The following is a 23,163-nucleotide window of genomic DNA, read 5'->3' on the forward strand; positions in this document are numbered from 1 at the left end:
GAAGTTGTTAAGATTGTTTTTCTTGGTGGAGTTCGAAATGTTATTGTCTAAGTCTACTGTTCTGGTTATGTTTGTTCCTGGGGTTTCTTCAAGGTGTTCTCTAAAAAATGTTGTCCTCTAGTGAAATTGAACCTGGCAAATGTTATACCTGAGGGCCAGAATTCATTTTTGTATACATGTTCCTTGAGATTCAAAGGTGTGCCAATCATGTAACTTTTAAAGTCATTGTTCAGAGATCTAGTTTTCAGTTCTTTCACTGAGATTAGTTCAGACTGGGTGCCACCTTTGGTTGCTATGTATTTTTGTATTTCAGACTCACTTACTGATGATTCTACTCTGGAAACAAACAGCCATATCCGCTTATTTTCATTGTGGGGTTTTATAGATTTAAATGTAGTGCTGTTATTAGATGAACTAGTTCCAATATTAGGTTTTTTAAACTGTTTACGTTTATTCTTCACTGCTTGAAGCCCTTCACCGTCTGCTTGAATATTCGATTGTTCATTTCGTGTTTTAGGTGGGGTCGCATTATATGTAACCAGTGTATTATTTCCGTTCAACCCAATGTTGCTTGTTTCGTTGTGCAATTGTGAAGTTGATTTAATTTGCTGGAGTTGTTGTGCGTATGTTGGTTTTAGTTCCGAGTTGACATTATGGCCATAGACGAAGGTACTCTGTCCATTAATATGACTTCTATGAGAATTTGACGTTGTCATAACATTTTGTCTTTCTAGGTTATGTTGTTGTAGTGCTGATGCGAGTAGATTATTTGCACCGTTTTCATTTTCGTTTCTCATTTCTGTGTTCTTTGCAGCTCTTTCGGGATGTGATAAATTGGATTTGTTTTGGTTTTTTATATTACCTTTTTTTTGGGTTTCTTGTATTTTCATTTTTTCCAGTAGTAGAAAGTTATTTTCCCTCAATATTTCATTCTTCTCTTGAGATTCCTTGAGAAGTTCTCTGAGATAATTATTTTCCATTAACAACATCTGATTTTGTTTCAGTAATTCGTCATGGGTTTGGGCTGATTTAACGGTTTGTTCACTTGTATGCCTGCATGTTGCATTTTTCTGCCCCGCAGCCTGAGCAATGCAGGATGGATGAAATTTTCCATTGCATTTAGTGCACACAACACTATCTACAACTTTCTTTCCACATTGTATGCATTTTACTTCACTATTTTTCCTACTTTTATCGGACTTATCTTCATTCTCGCTTTCACTTGCCGCCATCTTGAATAATCTCTAATATTACTGTGTTCTTGAAATCCATATTGTTGTGAGTCAAACCCATAGTGTTTTTTTATGAAGTTTACTAGTCTAGTTTTTATTATTTTTTCGACTATTTTAGAAAAATGATTGAGCATTGATATAGGCCTGTAATTATTGACATCATCACTTTGTCCTTTCTTATGGATGGGGGTTATTTTTGCTGTTTTGAGTTCTTCTGGAAATATTCCACTCGTCAATATATAGTTTATAAATTGGACTATTTTCTCTCCTATGCACTCAAACAACGTGATAATATCTTGTTTAGAAAGGTTATCTTCACCTGGTGCACTGTTATTATTTAAGGAGTTAACAGCTTCTCGAACTTCCTTTAGATCGGTTGGCATTAGGTATTTGGTTTTCTCTGTTTCTTCCTCCTTGAATTTCTTTTTATTTTTCTTTATTTTTTCAGCCAAATTCACTCCCACACTCCCAAAATGTATGTTAAATTCTTGGGAAATTTTGTATTTATCCTCATCCACGTTGCCGTCAATGTCTACTATTTTATTTACAGTTTTAACCCTTTTGTTTTCCCTTCCGCAAAGTTCATTTAGGATTTTCCATGTTTTCTTTGAATTTCCCTTAGCTTCCTCAAGTTTTTTATTGACATAATTTTTTTTCAGGTTCCTCTTTAGTTTTTCAGCTTCCTTTTTCAGCTTTTCAAACTCGTCCATAGTGTATTCGTTTTGTACTTTTTTCCATCTTTCATACATTTTATCTCTTTTTTTAAGTTTCTCCATGTACTCACTTGTGATCCACTCGTTTTTTCTCTATATTTCATTGTATATGTTGTTGAACTTTCAATTTTTGTCTGCTTTATTATTTCTGTTAGTTCACTGAAGTTACTAACTGTCTCATTTAGAAGTTTTTCTTGTACACTTTGTTTCCATTTTTGTTCATCTAACTTGATTCTAGTGATTTTTTTAGTCTTCATCTTTTCGAGATCATTTGTTATACTGATGTTCATGATTTTATGATCTGATATCATGTGGTTCTTTAAATTAATCTTGCAGGATGATATTTTGTTGGTTATCACATGATCTAGTATTGTGGCAGTTAGCTCTGTTTCTCGTGTGGCTTGATTTCTTGTTAAGGGATTCTGTATTTGATATGCATTCATGCCAATGATATTCTTATATTCTGTGACTGCTTTTGTCTCACCTAATAGATCTATATTCATGTCACCCAATATAATGCACTTATTTTTATGTCTCTCCATTATTAGATCTATTTGTTCAAGGAAGTTATTTGTACTACTTTTTGGTGGCCTGTAAACACTCCACAGTGTGAGCTTTTATTTTTGGAGGTATATTGACAGAATATTGCAATCATCCAGGCTTACATTTGTTGTATCCACATCGATGTAGTCTATTCCCTGCTTGATAAATATACTTGTCCCTCCTCCTCTAGTGTCCCTACAGTCATGAACAGCATTAAATGTTTTTATATTGTAGAATTTTTTTTCATTTGGATAAAGCCATGTTTCTGTGAGAACTATCAGATGTATTTCACTATCATAAGTATCGATCAAGTCTTGTAGTTCTTCCATTTTATTTCTGAGACTTCTTATATTTAAATATAGTATATTCAATGTATACCCATCTTTCATAAATTTACACATATATATATATTTTTTTTGTTTTTGTTTTTTTTCCCCTGTTTTTCTTTTTTCTTAAGTCTTATTTAACCAGTTAACACAATTGGACCTTTTATTGAAGGTCCTCTTCAGAATATATTCTTATCAGTGGATCGTTATCTGTTTTAACGACATATATCTTCCCTCTACTACAGAAGATATTTTTGTATTTCTTATTTTTTCCAAATATTCTAGCCTTCTTTAATAGTATCTGATTTTGATGAGTTAAATCATCATTAAAGTAAATATTATTATTCGGTCCTGCCAATCCACACTCGTTGACTTTGATTCCCTTTGTTCTTTTTACTGCCTTGAATATTTTCGTCTTAGTTTCAGAGTTTCTCAACTTGACTAATATTGGTGATCTGCCAGTTTTTCCAATCTTGAAACAATCAACAATGTCTCCCTCTTCAATTTCTACTTTCAGGGCCTTCATTACTTTTTTCATTATAGTATTTACCTCCTCCGACTGTTCTGGTATACCACTCATTACAATGTTATTCTGTTTTTCTATCTGTTCCATGTTATTAACTTTCATCTCCAATGTCCCCGTTTTTTCCTTCAGCATCTCATTTTCTCTCCTTATCGCTTTCATTTCATCAGATATTGTTTCAAATTTTACCTTGTAATCATCAAAAGCGTCGGACATGTACTGTACCGAAACCCTCAACTGCTGGATTTCGTCTGTAATAGTCTTTTTGAATGGATTAAGCATCTCTTTTAAGGTCTCTCTTATTATTATTTTTAGTTTCTTCTCATCCATATTTATTGCAATGTTGAATTCACCGGTTCTAACCTCACAATTGCCACGCTTTCCACAGCAATCAAGAATTTTCTCGCCATTAATTACTTTTGCCTGTTTTCCACAGCTGGGGTGAAAACTGGATCCACAAGTATTACAGTCTACTGGTTCAGCGACAATTTTTTTACAATGTTTGCAGATCTTTTTAGTCCCTGAAAACTTCCGACTTGCTTCCGCCATAACCTCAAATAATTCAATAGAAGATTTATCTCTCAATTTAAGACGCGGTAGTTGGATACAACTTGTTGGACCATCTCCGCATTTTGGACTTGCCGTTTGGCCGAAATCAATAAATAAATAAATCATTTATTGGATATGGTTCGGATATCAGGGTACTTTGGATTATCCTTACATTACTGACTATCCAAACCCAAACAACAAAAGGTATATTGAGTTTTGAATTTTATATATATATATATATATATATATATATATATATATATATATATTGAAAGTGTAATTTTCTTGGGTTTAGAGCACATTAAAATTCAAATATTTATATTTTATTCAGTGAAATCGACATATGTTTCGGCGTAAATAAGCCTTTTTCAAGATTGTATAATAACAGTTGGACATCAACATCTAAAATTAATTAAAATTGATTATTATTCATTTTTTTTTTCCCTTATGTCTATGCTAACTTACTAGTCTAGCAATATTCCTATAATAAAAGTTGTACAAGTCAAATCAATAAAATTTAATCTTTACGAGGGTACTGTCAAATAAAATTTGATTTGTTTAATTCTTGACAATGCAGTTTCCCAGTTTATCACTTGAATTGCCATCTGTGTTTATCTATCTATATTAATAAATATGTTATTGAAGTTTTCATTTCATTTTGATTTTGTTTTACAATTGTAGTCACAGATGCCTCCTCTAGATAGGTTTTATATTATTGCAGGATGTTATGGTAAATTTTTGCTAAATTTTTCAGGTCGGTTCTGTCGTTTATAGAGTTTTTTTCCTTTTGAATGTAAATCATTTCCAGAAAAGTCCTAATTTTGCTGTTGGTTTCTTTGTGTAAGATTTCACAGTTGTCGAAGTCGAACCCATGGTTAGTTGTTAATTCATGTTTCTTTAAGGCTGTAGAATTTTTTGCATATTTGTGGCCGTTGATTCTTTCTTTTATATATTGGGTTGTTTGGCCTATGTAAACTCCTGAACATTCTTTGCATTTTAGTTTGTAAACACAATTGGATATTTTATCTTTTGGAATTTTGGATTTTAGCTTGGTGTAGAGATGTTTCAAATTGTTTTTGGATTTATGTGCAATTTTTATGTCTGTGTCTTTGAATATGTAATTAATTTTTTCTGATAAATTTTTCACGTATGGAATTGCTACATATTTTTTGTTTCCTTTTGTGGCTTCGTTTTCGATGGTATTATAAGCTGAATGAATTCTGTTTTTAAATATTTTTTCTATTAGATTTGATGGATAGTTATTTTGATTTAGGATTTTCTTTGCTTTTTTTATTGTCTCGATACGATATTTTGGTGATGTCAGCTTTATCGATCTATCGGCAATCCCTGAAATTACACTTTTTTTATATTGAATTGGTGCTATTGATTTATAATTTAGGTATCTGCCTGACCATGTTTCTTTTGTGTGCCAAATTGTTTCTATTTTTGAGTTCATAATATTATGTATGAGTGTCATATCTAAAAAGTTTATTCTGTTGTCTTTTTCAATTTCTGTTGTAAATTTAATTTTTGGATGATAGTTGTTTAATTCGTTTAAAATTAATAATATATCTGCTTCGGAAACTGCAGTCAGGCAGTCATCTACATATCTTTTGAAAAAAGATATTTTGTGTTTTATTTTATTTATTATGGTTTCTTCAAGATCTTCCATTACCAATTGGGCTAATAGTGCTGATAGAGGGGCTCCCATGCTGCATCCGTCTATTTGGCTGTAAAAAGAATCCTCAAACTGAAAATAAGAGTTTGATATGCAGAAATCAGTGGCCTTCAGAAATTCAACTTTCGTGAGATCTGTGTGATGTTTTATTTCATCCCATCGTTTTGCAATTATGCTTTTGGCTTTTTCCATCGGAGTGTTGGTATATAGGCTGACAACATCAAATGATACCAATTTTTCATTGTCTTTCAAGCTCACTGTATTTATGAATTGTTTGAATGTCCAAGAATCTTTTATGTGGTATGCATTCTGGCCAATAATGGGTGAAATACACTTGGATAAATATTTTGATAAATTATAGGTAGGACTTTGAATACAGCTGACAATTGGTCTTAATGGAATATTGTTTTTGTGGAGCTTAGGTAAACCGTAGAATTGGGGAGGTACAGCGTTGTGTATTTTGAGACTGGAACATAGTTTTTTAGGTAGAAGATTTTTCATTTCCCAATTTTTTATTAATTCGTTATTTTTCTTTTGAATTATTTGTGTAGGATTTCTATTCAATCTTTTGTAAGTTTGTTCGTCATTAAGATGTTCCATTATTTTATTTTTATATTCACTTTTGTTCATAATAACGGTTTTATTCGATTTATCTGGTTTCAGGATGGTGAGTTGAGGATTGTTCTTCAGAAATACTGTCGTTTCTTTGATTTTTTTATTCAATATTACTTGTTCTCTATTCTTCTTAGAATTTTTGTGTTTGAAATTAGTGATGGTATTTGTAATATCTGTTCTTATTTTTGTCTGTGTTTCTGGTTCCAGATTCATAATTGCAGTTTCCAAACTCGCAACAATGTCCGTTATAGGTATGTCTTTTGTTTTATATTCTTTGCTGTAGTTTGGGCCCAAGCTTAAAACTTCCATGACTGTTTTAGGTATAGTAGTGTTAGTGAGGTTAGTGACCCACTCTGTATGTGTGATATCGGTATTATCATTTTTGTTGTTCAATTCCTGTATTTTTTTTATTTGTTTGCTTTGGATTTTTTTGAATGTTTCCTCTATTTTCATATTCTGGATGTTAAGATATTGTCTAATATAGTTAGATGGTTGTACATTATTTAACTCCGACTCTGTATGTTTAATTTCCCTTTCTAGTTTTCTCAGGTGTTTCGTTGTGTCTGTTAGAAGTAGATTGAGTGTTTTCAATTGGAAACAACGTACTGCACTGTCAAATTTTACCCCCATTGAGTTGTCTAGGAATTTGATGTGGGGAAGACTAAATTTCAGAAATGTTGGACATAATTGTGCATTTTTGCATTGTAAAAGAAATAGTCTCCTGTTTTTCTGTTTCGCATTCTTCTTTTTGATGTTCCAAAGTTTTTTCAAAGCTTGTGATATGTCCTCAGGATAGTTGTCACGAATAAATCTCATGTTGATGTTGTTTGTCTCCATTTTTTCACCCAGGAGCTTATGAATAGGAAAAGTAATATTTCTTGTGCTATATTTGATGTATTGAAAGTGTAATTTTCTTGGGTTTAGAGCACATTAAAATTCAAATATTTATATTTTATTCAGTGAAATCGACATATGTTTCGGCGTAAATAAGCCTTTTTCAAGATTGTATAATAACAGTTGGACATCAACATCTAAAATTAATTAAAATTGATTATTATTCATTTTTTTTTTCCCTTATGTCTATGCTAACTTACTAGTCTAGCAATATTCCTATAATAAAAGTTGTACAAGTCAAATCAATAAAATTTAATCTTTACGAGGGTACTGTCAAATAAAATTTGATTTGTTTAATTCTTGACAATGCAGTTTCCCAGTTTATCACTTGAATTGCCATCTGTGTTTATCTATCTATATTAATAAATATGTTATTGAAGTTTTCATTTCATTTTGATTTTGTTTTACAATTGTAGTCACAGATGCCTCCTCTAGATAGGTTTTATATTATTGCAGGATGTTATGGTAAATTTTTGCTAAATTTTTCAGGTCGGTTCTGTCGTTTATAGAGTTTTTTTCCAATAAAAAAAGCAAAGAAAATCCTAAATCAAAATAACTATCCATCAAATCTAATAGAAAAAATATTTAAAAACAGAATTCATTCAGCTTATAATACCATCGAAAACGAAGCCACAAAAGGAAACAAAAAATATGTAGCAATTCCATACGTGAAAAATTTATCAGAAAAAATTAATTACATATTCAAAGACACAGACATAAAAATTGCACATAAATCCAAAAACAATTTGAAACATCTCTACACCAAGCTAAAATCCAAAATTCCAAAAGATAAAATATCCAATTGTGTTTACAAACTAAAATGCAAAGAATGTTCAGGAGTTTACATAGGCCAAACAACCCAATATATAAAAGAAAGAATCAACGGCCACAAATATGCAAAAAATTCTACAGCCTTAAAGAAACATGAATTAACAACTAACCATGGGTTCGACTTCGACAACTGTGAAATCTTACACAAAGAAACCAACAGCAAAATTAGGACTTTTCTGGAAATGATTTACATTCAAAAGGAAAAAAACTCTATAAACGACAGAACCGACCTGAAAAATTTAGCAAAAATTTACCATAACATCCTGCAATAATATAAAACCTATCTAGAGGAGGCATCTGTGACTACAATTGTAAAACAAAATCAAAATGAAATGAAAACTTCAATAACATATTTATTAATATAGATAGATAAACACAGATGGCAATTCAAGTGATAAACTGGGAAACTGCATTGTCAAGAATTAAACAAATCAAATTTTATTTGACAGTACCCTCGTAAAGATTAAATTTTATTGATTTGACTTGTACAACTTTTATTATAGGAATATTGCTAGACTAGTAAGTTAGCATAGACATAAGGGAAAAAAAAAATGAATAATAATCAATTTTAATTAATTTTAGATGTTGATGTCCAACTGTTATTATACAATCTTGAAAAAGGCTTATTTACGCCGAAACATATGTCGATTTCACTGAATAAAATATAAATATTTGAATTTTAATGTGCTCTAAACCCAAGAAAATTACACTTTCAATACATCAAATATAGCACAAGAAATATTACTTTTCCTATATATATATATATATATATATATATATATATAATTCGTAAGAAAATTATTGATCGCAATATATCTAATGGATAAGAATGTTGGGATGTTTCGATCTAGATCGAAACATCCCAACATTCTTATCCATTATATATATATATATATATATATTATTATTATTATTATTATTATTATTAATTACATGATATGAGTTGAGGTAATCCTATATAACTCATTTAATACAAAAAATTAACAGTAAGCAACAAACAACACGCAGCCATAGTCACCATAATTATTCTTGAAAGAGTTCACGCTTTGGGATGCAATGATTTCGACGGGCAGTCTGTTCCACTCCTCAAAAACTCTGTTGGACAAAAATTGTTGACGGGCTCTTGTCCTGAACTGCTCTCTGTATAGTTTCAGATGGTGACCTCTCAGGTGACTATGAGGATTCAGGACAAAAAGACTGGACAGGTCAACACCGAAAAATCCGTTTAGGGCTCTAAATGTAACAATCAAATCACCTCTGCTTCTACGCCTCTGAAATTCAGTGATTCCCATGATATTCAATCTTTCGGAATAAGATGGTCTATTTCTATCAAGTCCGTAGGGTAAGCGTGTTGCTCTCCGTTGAAGTCTCTCCAATAACTCCATGTCTCGGTGGAAGGTTGGAAACCAAGCAGGACCCGCGAACTCAAGAATGGGTCTGACGTAGGACTTATATAACAGGGAGGCAGTTGCAGGGCTGCAACCACGAAATGTTCTTTCAATAAGGTACAGAGCCCTTCCAGCTCGTCTTGTGACATTCAGGGTATGCTGGGACCAACTAAGGTCCGCCGTTACTGTGAGACCAAGATCACAATGACTTCTTGTGGTTTCGAGCACGTGTCCGTTGATGGAATATTGTGATTTCGGGTTATTATTGCCGAGATGCATCACCTTACACTTCTCCAGATTGAGGGACAGCATCCAGTCCCTGCACCATTCATTCAGGATATTCAGATCAGCCTCTAGAACCATGGGATTTTTCAATGAACAATTATAAATTTTCATGTCGTCAGCATAAGCTACCACATTAGACTTCAGCATGAACGGCAAATCAGAAACATAGAGAAGAAAGAGCAAAGGACCCAAAACTGAGCCCTGAGGCACTCCACTACACACAGGTCTTGAGGTGGAAAAATCGTTCCCCACCCTAACACTGAACTCCCGTCCCGTCAGGAAGGCTTCGATCCAAAGCAGAACATTTCCCGCGATACCCAGGTGTCTCAACTTGAATAGTAAGCGGCGAAGTGGAACCCGATCGAAAGCCTTGGAAAAATCCAAGTAAATAATATCGACTGGCTCACCAGCGTCGACCATTCTGGTCCAATCATTCACGCAGGAAAGCAAGTTAGTTAGAATGGACCTGCCAGGGACAAAACCATGTTGTGCTGGAGGTATTAACCCGTTCTCCAGCGCAAACTTAAGTAGTTGTTCTTGTATAATCCGCTCTAATACCTTACATGGAACCGATGTCAAGCTTATAGGTCGATAATTTGCTGCAGATTCTCTATCGCCCTTCTTATAAATTGGTGTTACAGAGGCTGAGACCCAGGAAGATGGCAGACAATGCGAGCGGAGCGACTCCTGATAAATAAGAGATAGAGGTAACGCAAGTGAACTCGCACATTTTCGTAAAATGGCAGGAGATAATCCATCGCGCCCTGGTGAGGAATCCTTGAGGGCAGAGAGATGTCTCAACACCATATCCTGAGAAATCTCCACGAAATCAAAGGTGGGAACACACCTGGGGATCCCTAGCCCCGGCATTGGTCCGTCTGGTTCTCGGGAGAAAGAAGCCTCGAAACTATCTGCAAAAACTTCCGCGGATTCTTGATGCAGCTCACACAGTGTTCCATTAGCTCTACGAATCCCGGGCGTCGAAACCTTCGTCTTGATGGTGGACCTCACGAATTTATAGAATTTCTTTCTGTCTCGTGATGAAGCTATCTTATCTTCGAACTGCCTTTTCGCCGACTTTAACATACTCTTGAGCTCCCTAGAGTAAATCCGGTGATTCTCATAATCTTGAGAACGGAGGTGACGTCTATATTTCTGCCATAATGCTTTTTTGTGACGAATCATTTGCAATATATCCCTGCCGATCCAAGGCTTCAAGGGGTTCCGTTTAGATGTTTTTATTGAGGTGTTAGTAGACATTGAACTGTTGAGAACCTCCCCAAGAATGCCCCCCACATGCTCTCAACATTTCCGACCAACAAGTTTCGCCAATCTATTTTCTCCAGATCTCGATTGAGGTCGTGATAGTTTATTTGTTTGAAGGTTTTATTCGTACATTTTGGAGGATTGGTTGTGAATAAATGGAGGTTTGATTTCAGCACCAAATGATCAGACTTACCAAATGGTGGTAAATATTCCAAATCAGAGAGGATGTTCTCATCTGTCGTCATTAAAAGGTCTAGTAAGGAAGGCCGCTGTCCCATACGAATTCGGGTTGGCTCAGTCACAATTTGTGAAAAACTGGAACTAATGATAACATTCACAAACTCTGATGTGGGTGAGTTTACAGGTGGTAATGTTGTTAAAGGCCAGGAAATGTCAGGAAAATTGAAATCACCTGCTACTACAACAGATTGCTTAGTGTTGGATAAATGAGAAAGATGCCGAAATAATGTATCATCGTGGGTGGACTGACGAGGGCGATATATGCAGGCCAGTGTTACTGATATTCCTAGTCCACAAATATCCAGAAAAATATTATCAATTCCAGGTGTATTCATACTAGATACACACAGATGAAAGTCAAGTAAATTCTCATTTCTCACGAAAACACAGACTCCAGCATGTCCCGGGGTTACAACACTATCGCTGCGGAAAATAGAATAACCAGGTATTGATACAGCTACATCAGGAATAGAGGGTTTGAGCCAAGTCTCAGTAAACAGTAAAAATGTAGGAGAATTAAGTTGGACGAATGCTAAGATTTCATTTAATTTAGATGGTAAACTTTGTACATTAGAGTATACAATATTCCAGTTCAAATTGATATTTAGTTTTTTGGTGCCACAGTAGGTTGAACAGGAACAATCTTCGGCGAACCTTTAACATATTTTATGGTAATTCCTTTCTCTCCAGCAGCTTCTCTACGCTTTATATCCTCCCTCACTTTTTTGATCTCATTCAACTGGGTTGGTGTCATATCATCAGAGATTTTTATTTTAGAATATGTAGTATTTTGAGTAAGTTTGATTTTATTTCGCAAAATCTTGGAAGGAATACTCGAACTAGAGAACTCGACCTTTATTGGCCTGTCTCCTTTGGCTTGTTTTCGCCCCAATCGTGATATACCAGTTATATGATCACCTGCTCCAACGGTCACACACTCAACTATATTTCTAACTGTAGATGAGTTAGATTCGACATTCATGTCCTCGGAAATTCCTCTTATTATAATATTATTGGATCTTTTGACTCTTTCTAAAATTTCATTGGGCGCCAAATAAGTAGCAAGATCGGAGTCCGACGACGACCTCTCGGATCACACAGACTGCAATTTCTTCACCTCTCTCTCGATAGATGCAACACTTGACACAAGTGACCCATGCGAAGATTGCAGATCGTTAATTTCTGCTCTCTGGCGAGCTATGAAAGAATTATGCTCTGATAATAACTCAGAATGCTCGTCAAGTCTTGTCACACATCCATCAAGACGAGTAGACATATCTTGCTGGGATTTCTTTATAGCTGAAATATCCTCTCCAATTAACGTTATCTTTTCCATAATCATTCTAAAGTACTCAGCAGTGGCTGCAGCACTAGATGTTGAGCTAGCAGAATTGCTACGGAGCCTTCTTGTGTTGGATAAGCAATTTGGACAATTCCACTTATTATTGCTGTCGGCAAAAAAGTTGAGTTCAGTCGATGTTAAATTTACGCACCGACCGGCGACCATGATACACCTTATTACAAGAAGAACACGAGAAGGTGTTATGTGCGCTTGAGATATCCTTATGACAAACTTCGCATTCTGCCGACATTTTGACTCAAAAATTATAGGAATTGAGGATTTGGAAAAAAACAAAGGTCACACGCTTCACTCTGTACGGGTCTTTGTAAGAGACTTCAGTTTACGAACACGGGCAGACCATGGAGAAAAAGGAAAAACAAGGAATGGTCAAATACAGAGGAAACAAACATGTATTTCGAAATATCGAATTATAATCCCAGATACCAGTATTCGGAAATATTAATAATATTATCATACAATCAAACACGCGTTAGCGATGCAATATGTCGACTGGCGATAACAGTATGTGCATCTGGCATCGAAACAGATAAGAATGCGATACTTACAATAATTTGTCGTTTTCTCGACAAAATTCAGAAATTTGAAGAATTATTGCGTAAATATACAAGCAAATTGTATAGTGAAAGCTGGTCTGAACGACACCCTACCTTACATGCCCAAAAATGATATCTGAAAAACTGAGCAAGCTGTATTATGGATATATATATATATATATATATATATATATATATATATATATATATATATAATTCGTAAGAAAATTATTGATCGCAATATATCTAATAGATATATCACTGAATTTCCTAGATCGAAACATCCTAACATTGTTATCTATTATATATATATATATATATATATATATATATATATATATATATATATATATATATATATATATATATATATATATATATATATATATATATATATATATATATTAGATATATCATGATCAAGAGAAATTTAGAAATTTGAAAGTAACTTTGAATAATTCCGTCTTGAATCGTAATTATACTCCCAAATATCTTGAAGTTAAAAAACTTGATCCTTTTTTTGATTTCAAGGTCCACTTGGGAAATTTACGGTAAGCTGTACTGTTTGATATAATAGTGTCCATGTTCATACAAGTGATGCATAGCTTTACGTTTCTATGAAAATTATCAGGGGAACCATTAAATCCAAACCTTTATTGGTTACCAGTGCTATCACATATATTTCCGCCTCATATTCATCAGTATCCAGTAATACTCACCTGAAAGTCTTGGAATGAAAAAACAGTTGTGGTAGAAATAAAAGTAACGGAAGTAAAATATTCTTCATGTCCTTCTACCTACTTTTTTCCACTCCCGATGCAAACTAACATTTCGTTCAACAATTAATTTGTCAAAATCGCTGATATTTGAATAATTTTCAGGTTTTTGAACTCTAGTTGAGTAGTACTAGTACAGTAACTAAATATATATGTACTAGACATCCTATAAAAACTGGTTTCTTCGCCGAAAATATAAATAAAATGTTTTTCTCCAAAAAACCAATATCATTGGAATATTATAATGAAGATTATACAGAGTGATTCAAAATTCAGTATCAAGATTTCAGGGGCGTATTTTTTAGATCAAAATAAGCCTTTTTTTTCATAAACATGTGCCCGCAAACGCTTCGTTACCGAACTACAGCGCGTTGAAGTTTCAAATTTTATCTTAATATCTCAACTGAATGAGCTTTGAAGAAAAAACTAAAAAAAATTTGAACTTCAACGCTCTGTAACTACAGAAAAAAACGTTTTGTTACCGAACTCGGTAACAAAAAATGTTTATGAAAAAAAGTCTCATTTTGATCTGAAAAATACGCCCCTGAAATCTTGATACCCAATTTTGAATCACCCTGTGTTATAATACGATGAGATTCCTGTTAACATGTTACGTTTTCTGGATGGAACACTTCTAATATTACTGTATAAAATACGGGGGAAAGCCCAATTAGATATTATTCTCCAATGGTATTGAAATTTTTATTTTGAATTTAAATGAGTGTATTTTTGATAAAGATTTTTCCATTCTTAAATTATTAAACTCTGTAATGCCTTTAATTTTAACACATATTTCGATATAGACAATTGTCCAGAAATACAATTATTTTGTGGTGATACATGTTAGACCGAGATATGGTCAAAGGCTGCGCAATATTTGGAAGAATAGTACCGGTTGGAACATTATCCCAACCGTTCCACGGCAAAGTCATTACGCTCCGTTATGAAGCGAATTCAAGCGAATAACCACTAATAACCACGGTTATCTCTGGTCTTGCCCTTGGTTATAGCCCTTGGCCCCCTTGGGGAATAACTACGAATAGCCAACTACCGCTTAAATACAGTGTGGGTTATGCTGTAATAAAAAAAAACACAACCAACTTTTATTTTAACGTCATCCTTCCTTTGTTTCAATAAAACAAAGCTTGCCATCAACAGTGAATTGTGTAGGCTTTGATATTTTTGAGTTTGGAATTTATCAAGTCCTATTTTGATTTAAATTTAACATTACTTCCATAATGTCATTAATGACCAAAAGTTTAACCCAGCTCTCGAGTTTGGTTACTTTTGGTAATTTGCCGTCCAAATCGGTGATGTAGAAGTGATGTCATGTGATATTACCAATAATGGCCAAAAGCGCTTGAATGCGGTTGGTTATTGTTGATAATTACCAATGATTAGATTATTCGCTTGAGTTTGATTATGGAGGAGGTAGGTGCATACGGCAGAAATCACTGAGTTGCCATACTGGCGATTCTTTCAGTGATCCCAGAATGAAACTAGGCCATTCCCAAGAATTTTCAACAATGACAAAAAAATAGCACTTTAATAATTTGTATAAAAATACAATGAATTTCAGGAGAATGGTATCATTGGAAATATTAATCTAAATTAAATAACCGGCAACTATGACATAATAAATCACAACTCATATACTATAAGAATTCTGCGGCCTCTAATATTTATTTAATAATTACACCATTCTACAGCCTAGGCGCATTAATGACAAACGTTCGTAAGCTCTTGATACCAAATCTTATTTTCTTGAAATTTTTTTTTTTGATAGAATAATTTTTTTTTATCATTATTGAAATAAATATATTCCTGGACAATTGTAAATAGTTAAGGCATGACAGGTTAAACTAGTTTATTAATTCTAATTGACTTTTTCTCCTTCAGTGATCTAAATGATGGTGAATATTATGAAACTGAAGGCAATCCATCAAGGGATATCTGGAAACTTATGGCAATACAATACTGTAAGAAGGAATATCTACGGCTGGAGGAGAAAGCAGCAATTGCTGCTTATTCTGGAATATTAGCATCAGTACTGCCTGCATGTAAGAACTGGGAAGACTATTTATGGGCCTATTTACGTACTATGGTTGATATTCGAGTGGAATCAGAAATAAGAGAAAATGTGAATAGAGAATATGCATCACTTCCTGATTGGTTTTGGGATCAGAGAATGTCTCTAAATGAGATTTTTCATAAGTTAGAGACCATAAGTCCTAAAAATGTTGTTATGGAAACAAAATATCCAGAACATATAATTCAGAAACTCCTAATACTCGATGAAATCAACCAACTTGTGAGAGTGTTGGATGAATGGGTCAATGATACAAAAGTTTCAACAACTTTTCTTCGTTTTGCTACTCATCTTGTTTTATTTTTGGATCAAATTGGTCAATTGAATAGTCGTGACATTGTTGAAACATGCATCGAACAGTATGGAAAAAGACTATGGGAAATGGGAGAAACACGTTTAGTTGCTTTCTATTTGAGTAAAGTTAATATTAATCTTCAAACCTGCTTGTATGCTAAATGTTTGCAAGAAATTTTAGATAATGATGAAAGAAAAGAAGTTTTAAAATTTGCCGAAGATTTTGAATTAGATGTTTTCAAGATAACTAAAAAAATTGTTGAAAATGTAAGAAACATCCCACAAGAGATGGAGAGTCATGTCGACTTGATGAACAAACTAACTGAGACAGATCTTTTAAAAATCTCTTCTTTGGATTGGGTTTTATTTTATGAGGAACAAAGGAAGGAAGCACTTATTCAGAGTAATGCTATGATTTTCACATTTTTAACATTATCAAAAATAGATGCAGCTCAATTAGCATTCAATAAGATTCCATCTGAAAGCGTAGAGCGGTTGATGACTGAAAATACTAATAAATCACTAGAAAGAGTTCTGAAAGAACATTTGAGCTATAAGGTCTACTTAGAGGCTCATGAAGGTTTTAACGAGTGGTTCCTAAAGTTTAATAGCAAGCTGCAACCCCCAGAAGTGTTACCTGAGTCTGCTCCTTTCACAGAAAAAGTAGCATATCAGCACAGAGTAGAGCAGCATAAAAATGATTGTGAAAGATGGAGAATAACTACTGAACATCTAGCAAAAATTTGTAAAACTCATTTGTACAATGTTTTATTATTCCCTGATGGCTGGTTAACCACCAATGCAGATTGGGAATATTTACGGTCAATTTGTATCCCTGAAGTCATTATGTTGTTATATACTGTATTGTCTAGATCTGAATTACATCAAGAATGTTTGCAACTGGCAGATATAATAGCTAGCGAAAAGTATCAATTGTACAAGGTATTTTCCAAAGAGAAACTTGGTGAAATTTTGTTTAAGTTATGTGAAAGTTCTGTTTCTTTATTGAATGCTAAACAGAACCCTTGGCGGAGAGATTCGCAATCATTTATGTGATTTCATTAATATATTTTTTATCTAATTTGTTTTGTTATTGAAGATTATTCCTGAGATGGGTATTTTTTGTAATTATAATAATGATAATATTTATTTTCGTAATTGTTGTACAAAAAAGATTATAAAATGAAGAGAAAATATGTCACATCATATTGATATACAATACCATAGTTATCACACGCTAAGAGAAATTAACAATAAAAATAACAATAACTATCTTTATTTCCAAATTTTACATATAATATATACATAAAAAATGAAATAAATAAACTAAACTAAATTCTCAAATCTGAAATAATCGCATAAAGAATATGGTTCCAATTCAATTAATATATTCTTTATGAACCTTGTTGGGTAGCGTCACATCGTTACCTTGAGTTTCAAGTTAGAGGATTTGTTAAGGACTCAAGGGTTATGACTGAAAGGCAGATCGTGTGTAAATGCACTTCATTTCTAAAACTAACAACTATTTATAATATAATTCTAGTGACGTCAAGACGAAGTGTAAATATGATGACAATAGATTTATTGATACAATACAATTTCCACAGTTCACCGGAAATATGAAAATAACTTGGTATTTTTGTGGTTAACGTACTTCGAACGGAAATGAAAATGCTGATTTTATAAACAAATTGAAGACACACATCCTTCAATCTACGTTTGATTAAGAAATATGAAATACCTTCTGAAATTATTTTGTATGAATATTATTGGAAAATTATGATATGAATAAGATTTTCTGTAGATTTCGTACATATTCCCGGCGGCCTTAGTAATGTGGTTGGAGTCATGACGTCCTGAAAGGTATTTTCTAAGCCAGATGAGGGTTGATCGGTCTGTCATTGGGGTGGCTGTAGATTGGCTGCAACTCAATCCCTTCTTCAATAGGCACAGCCTGGCACAGGTTCATTGTTCGTCTGGACTGAGGTTCGTTGTCGGCGTTGTCGTTTCCTTAACCTTGAATAACATAATAATATTACGATGACAGTTATTATGATGACCGTAGCACTCGAGTTTATGGACGAATGTAGGTGATTGTGTTTCCATTTGTAATTAGATAATTTGTCACCTAGGTCAGTTTCTTCGACTAATAGCTTGTTTATTTCTCCAGACGTCTGCTCTTGTTCGCTTTCTATATGCCGAGAGATTTTTGGGAATTCTGGTGCAGTCAAATTAATTTTCATAGGATGGATGTACGTACCAATGACGACTTTTTCGTTGTAATTGTCCGATCTCAAGATGCTCCTGTCGGTTTGTATCGTGCAGTGTGTAGATACTTGGACTGTTCCCGTGCCTTTTATTGTAATCTCGTTCCGTTCGCCATTACAAATTATTGAGACTCTTACGGGATGATCGGATATATATAGCCAAGAGTTCTGTTTCTTCAGTTTCCTCCACAGTATGTTAGGTACTTGGTAGACGACCTCCCTGGGTTTCTATGAATGAGTAGGGTAGTGAACAAAAGATCTGCATGGTCGCAGTTCCCGGAAGGCTTACCGAAGCAAAACGACCCCAGTTCAAATAATAATAATAATAGGTACTTGGTAACTGTAGGAGGGACACGTGATTTGATGGGGCTCCTTAAATATTTCGTCTATCAGTTAGGATGTGGGACCATGCTCCTGACAATACTTGGATTACATAAATAAACGTTTTCAGCGATGGTTATTGTTCTTGAGTCATCTTGTTTTGTGAGTTCAAAGTATTTTTGCGTGTTGTATTCAACTCCGAGAAATGAGGAAGAAATTGCTGGCTCCACAAACGTTTTGTTCTGCTTTTCTTCGGGTATTGGGGTGATTTTTATCAGGTCATAGTATGTCCTTTGTACCACATATAAAAAACCATATATGCCTAAAGAGTCTGTGTTGGATCTCGTTTCCATCTTCCATATTGGCTTTATGAGAATCCTCAAGTCAGATGGCAGTTTCATTTCCACGTCCCTTATGATTTTCTCAACTCTAATGGCGTTATGAAGTCTGTTATATGCCCTTGTGAGTAGTGAGTATTTATTATTTTTCGATACTTTGTGTTGATTTCTTCAATATAGTTGTTAGCCAGTTGGAAATTCATCATAACTTGTAAATTCAGGGTGTGCTCATTCTTCATTTTATACCATTTGCGCATTTCATCTATGATGGCTATTCCTTCGTTGAATTTGCGTTGGCAATTTTCTAGCTTCTGGTTGATTCTCGCCTCTGATGAGTTCATGGCTACCATCGTCGAGATCATAATTTTTGATAGATGATTTGTAAGACTAATCAAGTGTTGTTGGTTATCGTGTAGTTCATCGATATCGCGGTATACTTCCTCGTTTACTCCAAACACAGCAGTCATTAATTTGCCAAGGATCCATCTTCTTTTTCTTGTCTTTGAATCGAGAAGTCTTTCAATCATGGACGTAGTTTCCTTTTCCACATCTCTTATGTGATGTTCGAGCTGCCTGCAATGGGTCTTTACTTCATGAGTCCGTATTTTGTCACAGATATTTCCAAATTGCTGGGAGGTGTTTCTAACGTTGTATCTGTCCGATGTGACTTGTTCCCACGGAATTTTCAACTTAAGTTGGAGGGTGCCTGCATTTATACAGGCTTTACCCATGTGCTCCACGTAAAGTCCAGGCTTTAGTGTTTGTTGAGTGTAATTGGCTTTCAATGGGGTGATTATGCATATTAGAGTCAGCAACATCGTCAAAAAAGTACTATTTTTTTTTACAAGTTTTTGAAATGTTCAGGTCCTGTTCATCCTCTGTTGTTACTGGGAGTTTGCATATTTTCGTGATTAATCTTCTAATGTTGAAGTTGTCTTTAGTGCGTAAGGTTACCACTCGCACTAGACCATCGTTGCCATGGTGAGTTTCTCGTACTTTTGCGAGAGGCCAGTTATTTGGATTGACATTTTCTTGTTTTATCAGCACGATGTCCCCGATTTTCAGGTTTTCTTCTTTCCTTATCCATTTAAATCTATGCTAGTCTAGTTAAGTATTCGTTGGTCCATTTTTTCCAAAAATCCTTTTTCATCGCCTGAATAATGGACCATCTGTTGTGAAGACTCAACCTTTCATCTGATGAAAATGGAGTTTCAGGAATCATTTTAAGGGGGTGTCCGATTAGGAAGTGCCCCGGCGTGATCACATCTATATTCTCTGGATCTTCTGAGAGGGCTGTTAATGGGCGTGAATTCAGGCATGCTTCTATTTGACACAGTAGGGTTGACAGTTCCTCATATGTGAGTGTGTGGTTGCCGATTACTCGTTTCAGATGATACTTGATGAATTTGACTCCAACTTCCCATAGACCTCCATGATGAGGGGATGCTGGAGGATTCCAATGCCATCGCACGGCTTCGATTGCAACTGCTTCTTTTAGGGCTTGTTCGTCAATAGCTTCTTTGGTTTCCTTGTCCAGGATTTTCTTGGCGCCGACAAAATTCGTTCCGTTGTCTGAGTACAAATCGGTGCATATTCCTCTGCGCGAGATGAATCTTCTGAAGGCGGCCATGAAGGCATTTGATGTTAAATCTGTTACTGCTTCTATGTGAATTGCCTTGGTTGACAGGCAGATGAATATCGCTATGTATCCTTTGTACGATTTGCATCCTCTTCCTCTGGAAAGCCTTATTTGCACCGGTCCTGCATAGTCTATTCCCGAGTGCGTGAAAGGATGGGATGGAGATACTCTGGGTTTTGGCAGCGATCCCATCAATTGGTTTCGGGTCTCTGCTCGGAATCTCGTGCACACAACGCATTGTCGGACGACATGTTTCACTTTGTTCCTTGCTTGGATAATCCAATAGTTTTGTCGAAGATAGTTGAGAGTGGCTTGATTTCCTCCATGTAAAGTTTGATTATGAGCGTCCCTTATTATGAGATAACTAAGATGACCATTCATTGGTAATATAATGGGGTGTCTTTGACTGTATTCTAATGGAGCATTGTGTATTCTTCCGTCCACTCTGAGTAAACCTTGTGGATATAAGAATGGGTTAAGACTCTTTAAGTGGCTCGATTTTTTGACTTTTCCTGTCAGTATCATCTGTTCGATATCGGATTGAAAGTAAGCCCTTTGTACCAATCTGAGTATAGCTGTTTTGCTTTCCAGCAACTCTTCCGCTTCAAGGGATGTGCTGGCTCGGCGATTTTGTGGTTTCATAAATCTCCGGCAGTAAGCCATAATTCTTATGGTTTTCTGAAAGGAAGAATATTTGCTCAATATTTCCGGGTCTTTTTCTATACTAGCTGTATTCGCAGAAATCTCTTTTCTCCTCAGGTCCTGCGTCGTTTCCGGTGTTTCCAAAGAATTGGATTACTTGCGTTGTCGGATGTTTCAACCATTCAGGTCCATTCCACCATAGATCATTTGTTACCAGTGCACCTGGCCTCAATCTTCGTGAAATCAGATCTGCAGGATTGTCGGTCGATTTAACGTAGTATAGTATATCCAAAGTCACTTGAACTAGTCTATAAAAACGCTTAGCTAGAGATAATTGCAAAACAGTCATAAACCATAGGCGCACAATTTTCAAACCCTTGAGTTGAAAATAATATTTTTCGGCAACCGTCCGAGAAGTACTCTCTTCCCGGACGCTTTTTCTCTGAGAAAGTAGCATTTCCCGGCCTAGTCCGGAAAGTACGTACTTCCAGGACTCGCTTACGCTCGTCCTATAATTTTGTCTATTCGTCCAAAAAAACACTATTTTCCGGACTTAATACGTAAATTACTATTTTGCGTAGATATGTATGGGACTCAGATGTCGATTCTTTCAGAAAATTTGTGACGTAAAAAACTTTATCTGTTACATCAAAAATGATACTTTGTCATTCTACGGTGTTATAATTTGATTATTCTTTATTCTCGACCTGTAATATACTATCAAGGAACGTTATCAACGATGATGAACTGATCGTTGCATAGAATTATAAGAGCATGATATGAATTCGGAAATGTTTTCTCTGATAAGACAAACTAGGGTAGAATAGGTGCATGACCTTGAGATCCTTGAATGACATCCTTCTACGTCAAATTAGCAGCTACGTTGCCGAATTGAATTTTATTTCTTCGTTATTGTAAGGCGAAATTTATGTCCCTTAGTGGAAGCAGAAGGCTAAATGATAATGATGTACAGGGTGATTCACCGCGATGGTCTATTAGACGTTTATGGTAAACTAATAATAATTTTGTGCTGAAAATTTATACAATTTCCTTTTATACCGGAAACAGAGAACTACTTTCTTATTTCAAATGACACACCCAGTATATTATTGCATTATCAGATAGCTTGGTTGATGATAATTTCAGCAATATGGCAATACTTGAGTATGAGCTCAACGGTTCATAAGTTGAAGAGATTCCTATAGATATCTTATGAAAAGTTTTTTGCAAAAAACCTATATTTTTTATTCATTTAGTTAATTTTACGTAGGTATGAAAAGAGAGGGGTCTCAAGCAAATCCTATACTTAAAGAGTTATCCAGGAAAAACTTGAACTAAGGAAAACTGCAATTTCTCATTGAATGGAGTAGTCTATGACTTCCAAAAAACATAAAAAGAAACTAAAAAGTCGAAATTTCATTAAGAGCCCGTTCACATGACGAGCGGTTTCCGCGCGGTTTGAAACCGCGCGTTTACAAGTACATGAATTTTCTTCGAAGCGTACACATGCCTCCGCGCGGTTTTATGTACCGCGCGTAGAGCACGGTTCTAGAGCTTGCCCGTAGTAACCGCGCGTTGGCGCGCGGTTTGAGATCATAGGTTTCTAATATAACCGTTCAGATGACCGCGCGGGCACGAGCTGATAGATGCCAGAGACGTATTTACGTATTTTCCTTCGATCCGTTCGGTCAGAAATATTTCAAAATGGAACCGGACGCTCCTAAATTATTCATAGATGAAATTGAGAATTTTCCTGTAATATGCGACATGACAAGTAGTGTATATTCAGATAAAAACTCAAGGAGACGGGCTTGGGAA

The 23,163-nt window shown here is 34.8% G+C and overlaps 2 protein-coding genes across 2 annotated transcripts in view; one reads left to right on the forward strand and one right to left on the reverse strand.

Annotated features, from left to right (window-relative positions):
• LOC123683946 (nuclear pore complex protein Nup107) overlaps positions 1–17,219 on the forward strand; it is a 30,057-nt gene extending 12,838 nt beyond the window's left edge. Inside the window, exon 2 of the mRNA XM_045622957.1 lies at positions 15,655–17,219. Within this exon, the coding sequence (XP_045478913.1) occupies positions 15,655–17,194 (1,540 nt within the window). The 3' untranslated portion in view covers positions 17,195–17,219. The remainder of the gene's footprint in view (positions 1–15,654) is intronic.
• Positions 17,220–20,157: 2,938 nt separating this feature from the next.
• LOC123685296 lies at positions 20,158–21,366 on the reverse strand. Its single transcript, XM_045624951.1, has one exon. The coding sequence runs from the start codon at positions 21,364–21,366 to the stop codon at positions 20,158–20,160; it is 1,209 nt and encodes a 402-aa protein (XP_045480907.1).
• Between the last annotated feature and the right edge of the window lie 1,797 nt (positions 21,367–23,163).

Source organism: Harmonia axyridis, chromosome 7 (assembly GCF_914767665.1).
Source record: "Harmonia axyridis chromosome 7, icHarAxyr1.1, whole genome shotgun sequence".
Lineage (NCBI taxonomy): Eukaryota > Metazoa > Arthropoda > Insecta > Coleoptera > Coccinellidae > Harmonia > Harmonia axyridis.

What these genes read in the sequence shown, in the direction of transcription:
- LOC123685296 (XM_045624951.1), bottom strand. Translation starts at nt 21,366, where the DNA reads ATGGCTTACTGCCGGAGATTTATGAAACCACAAAATCGCCGAGCCAGC.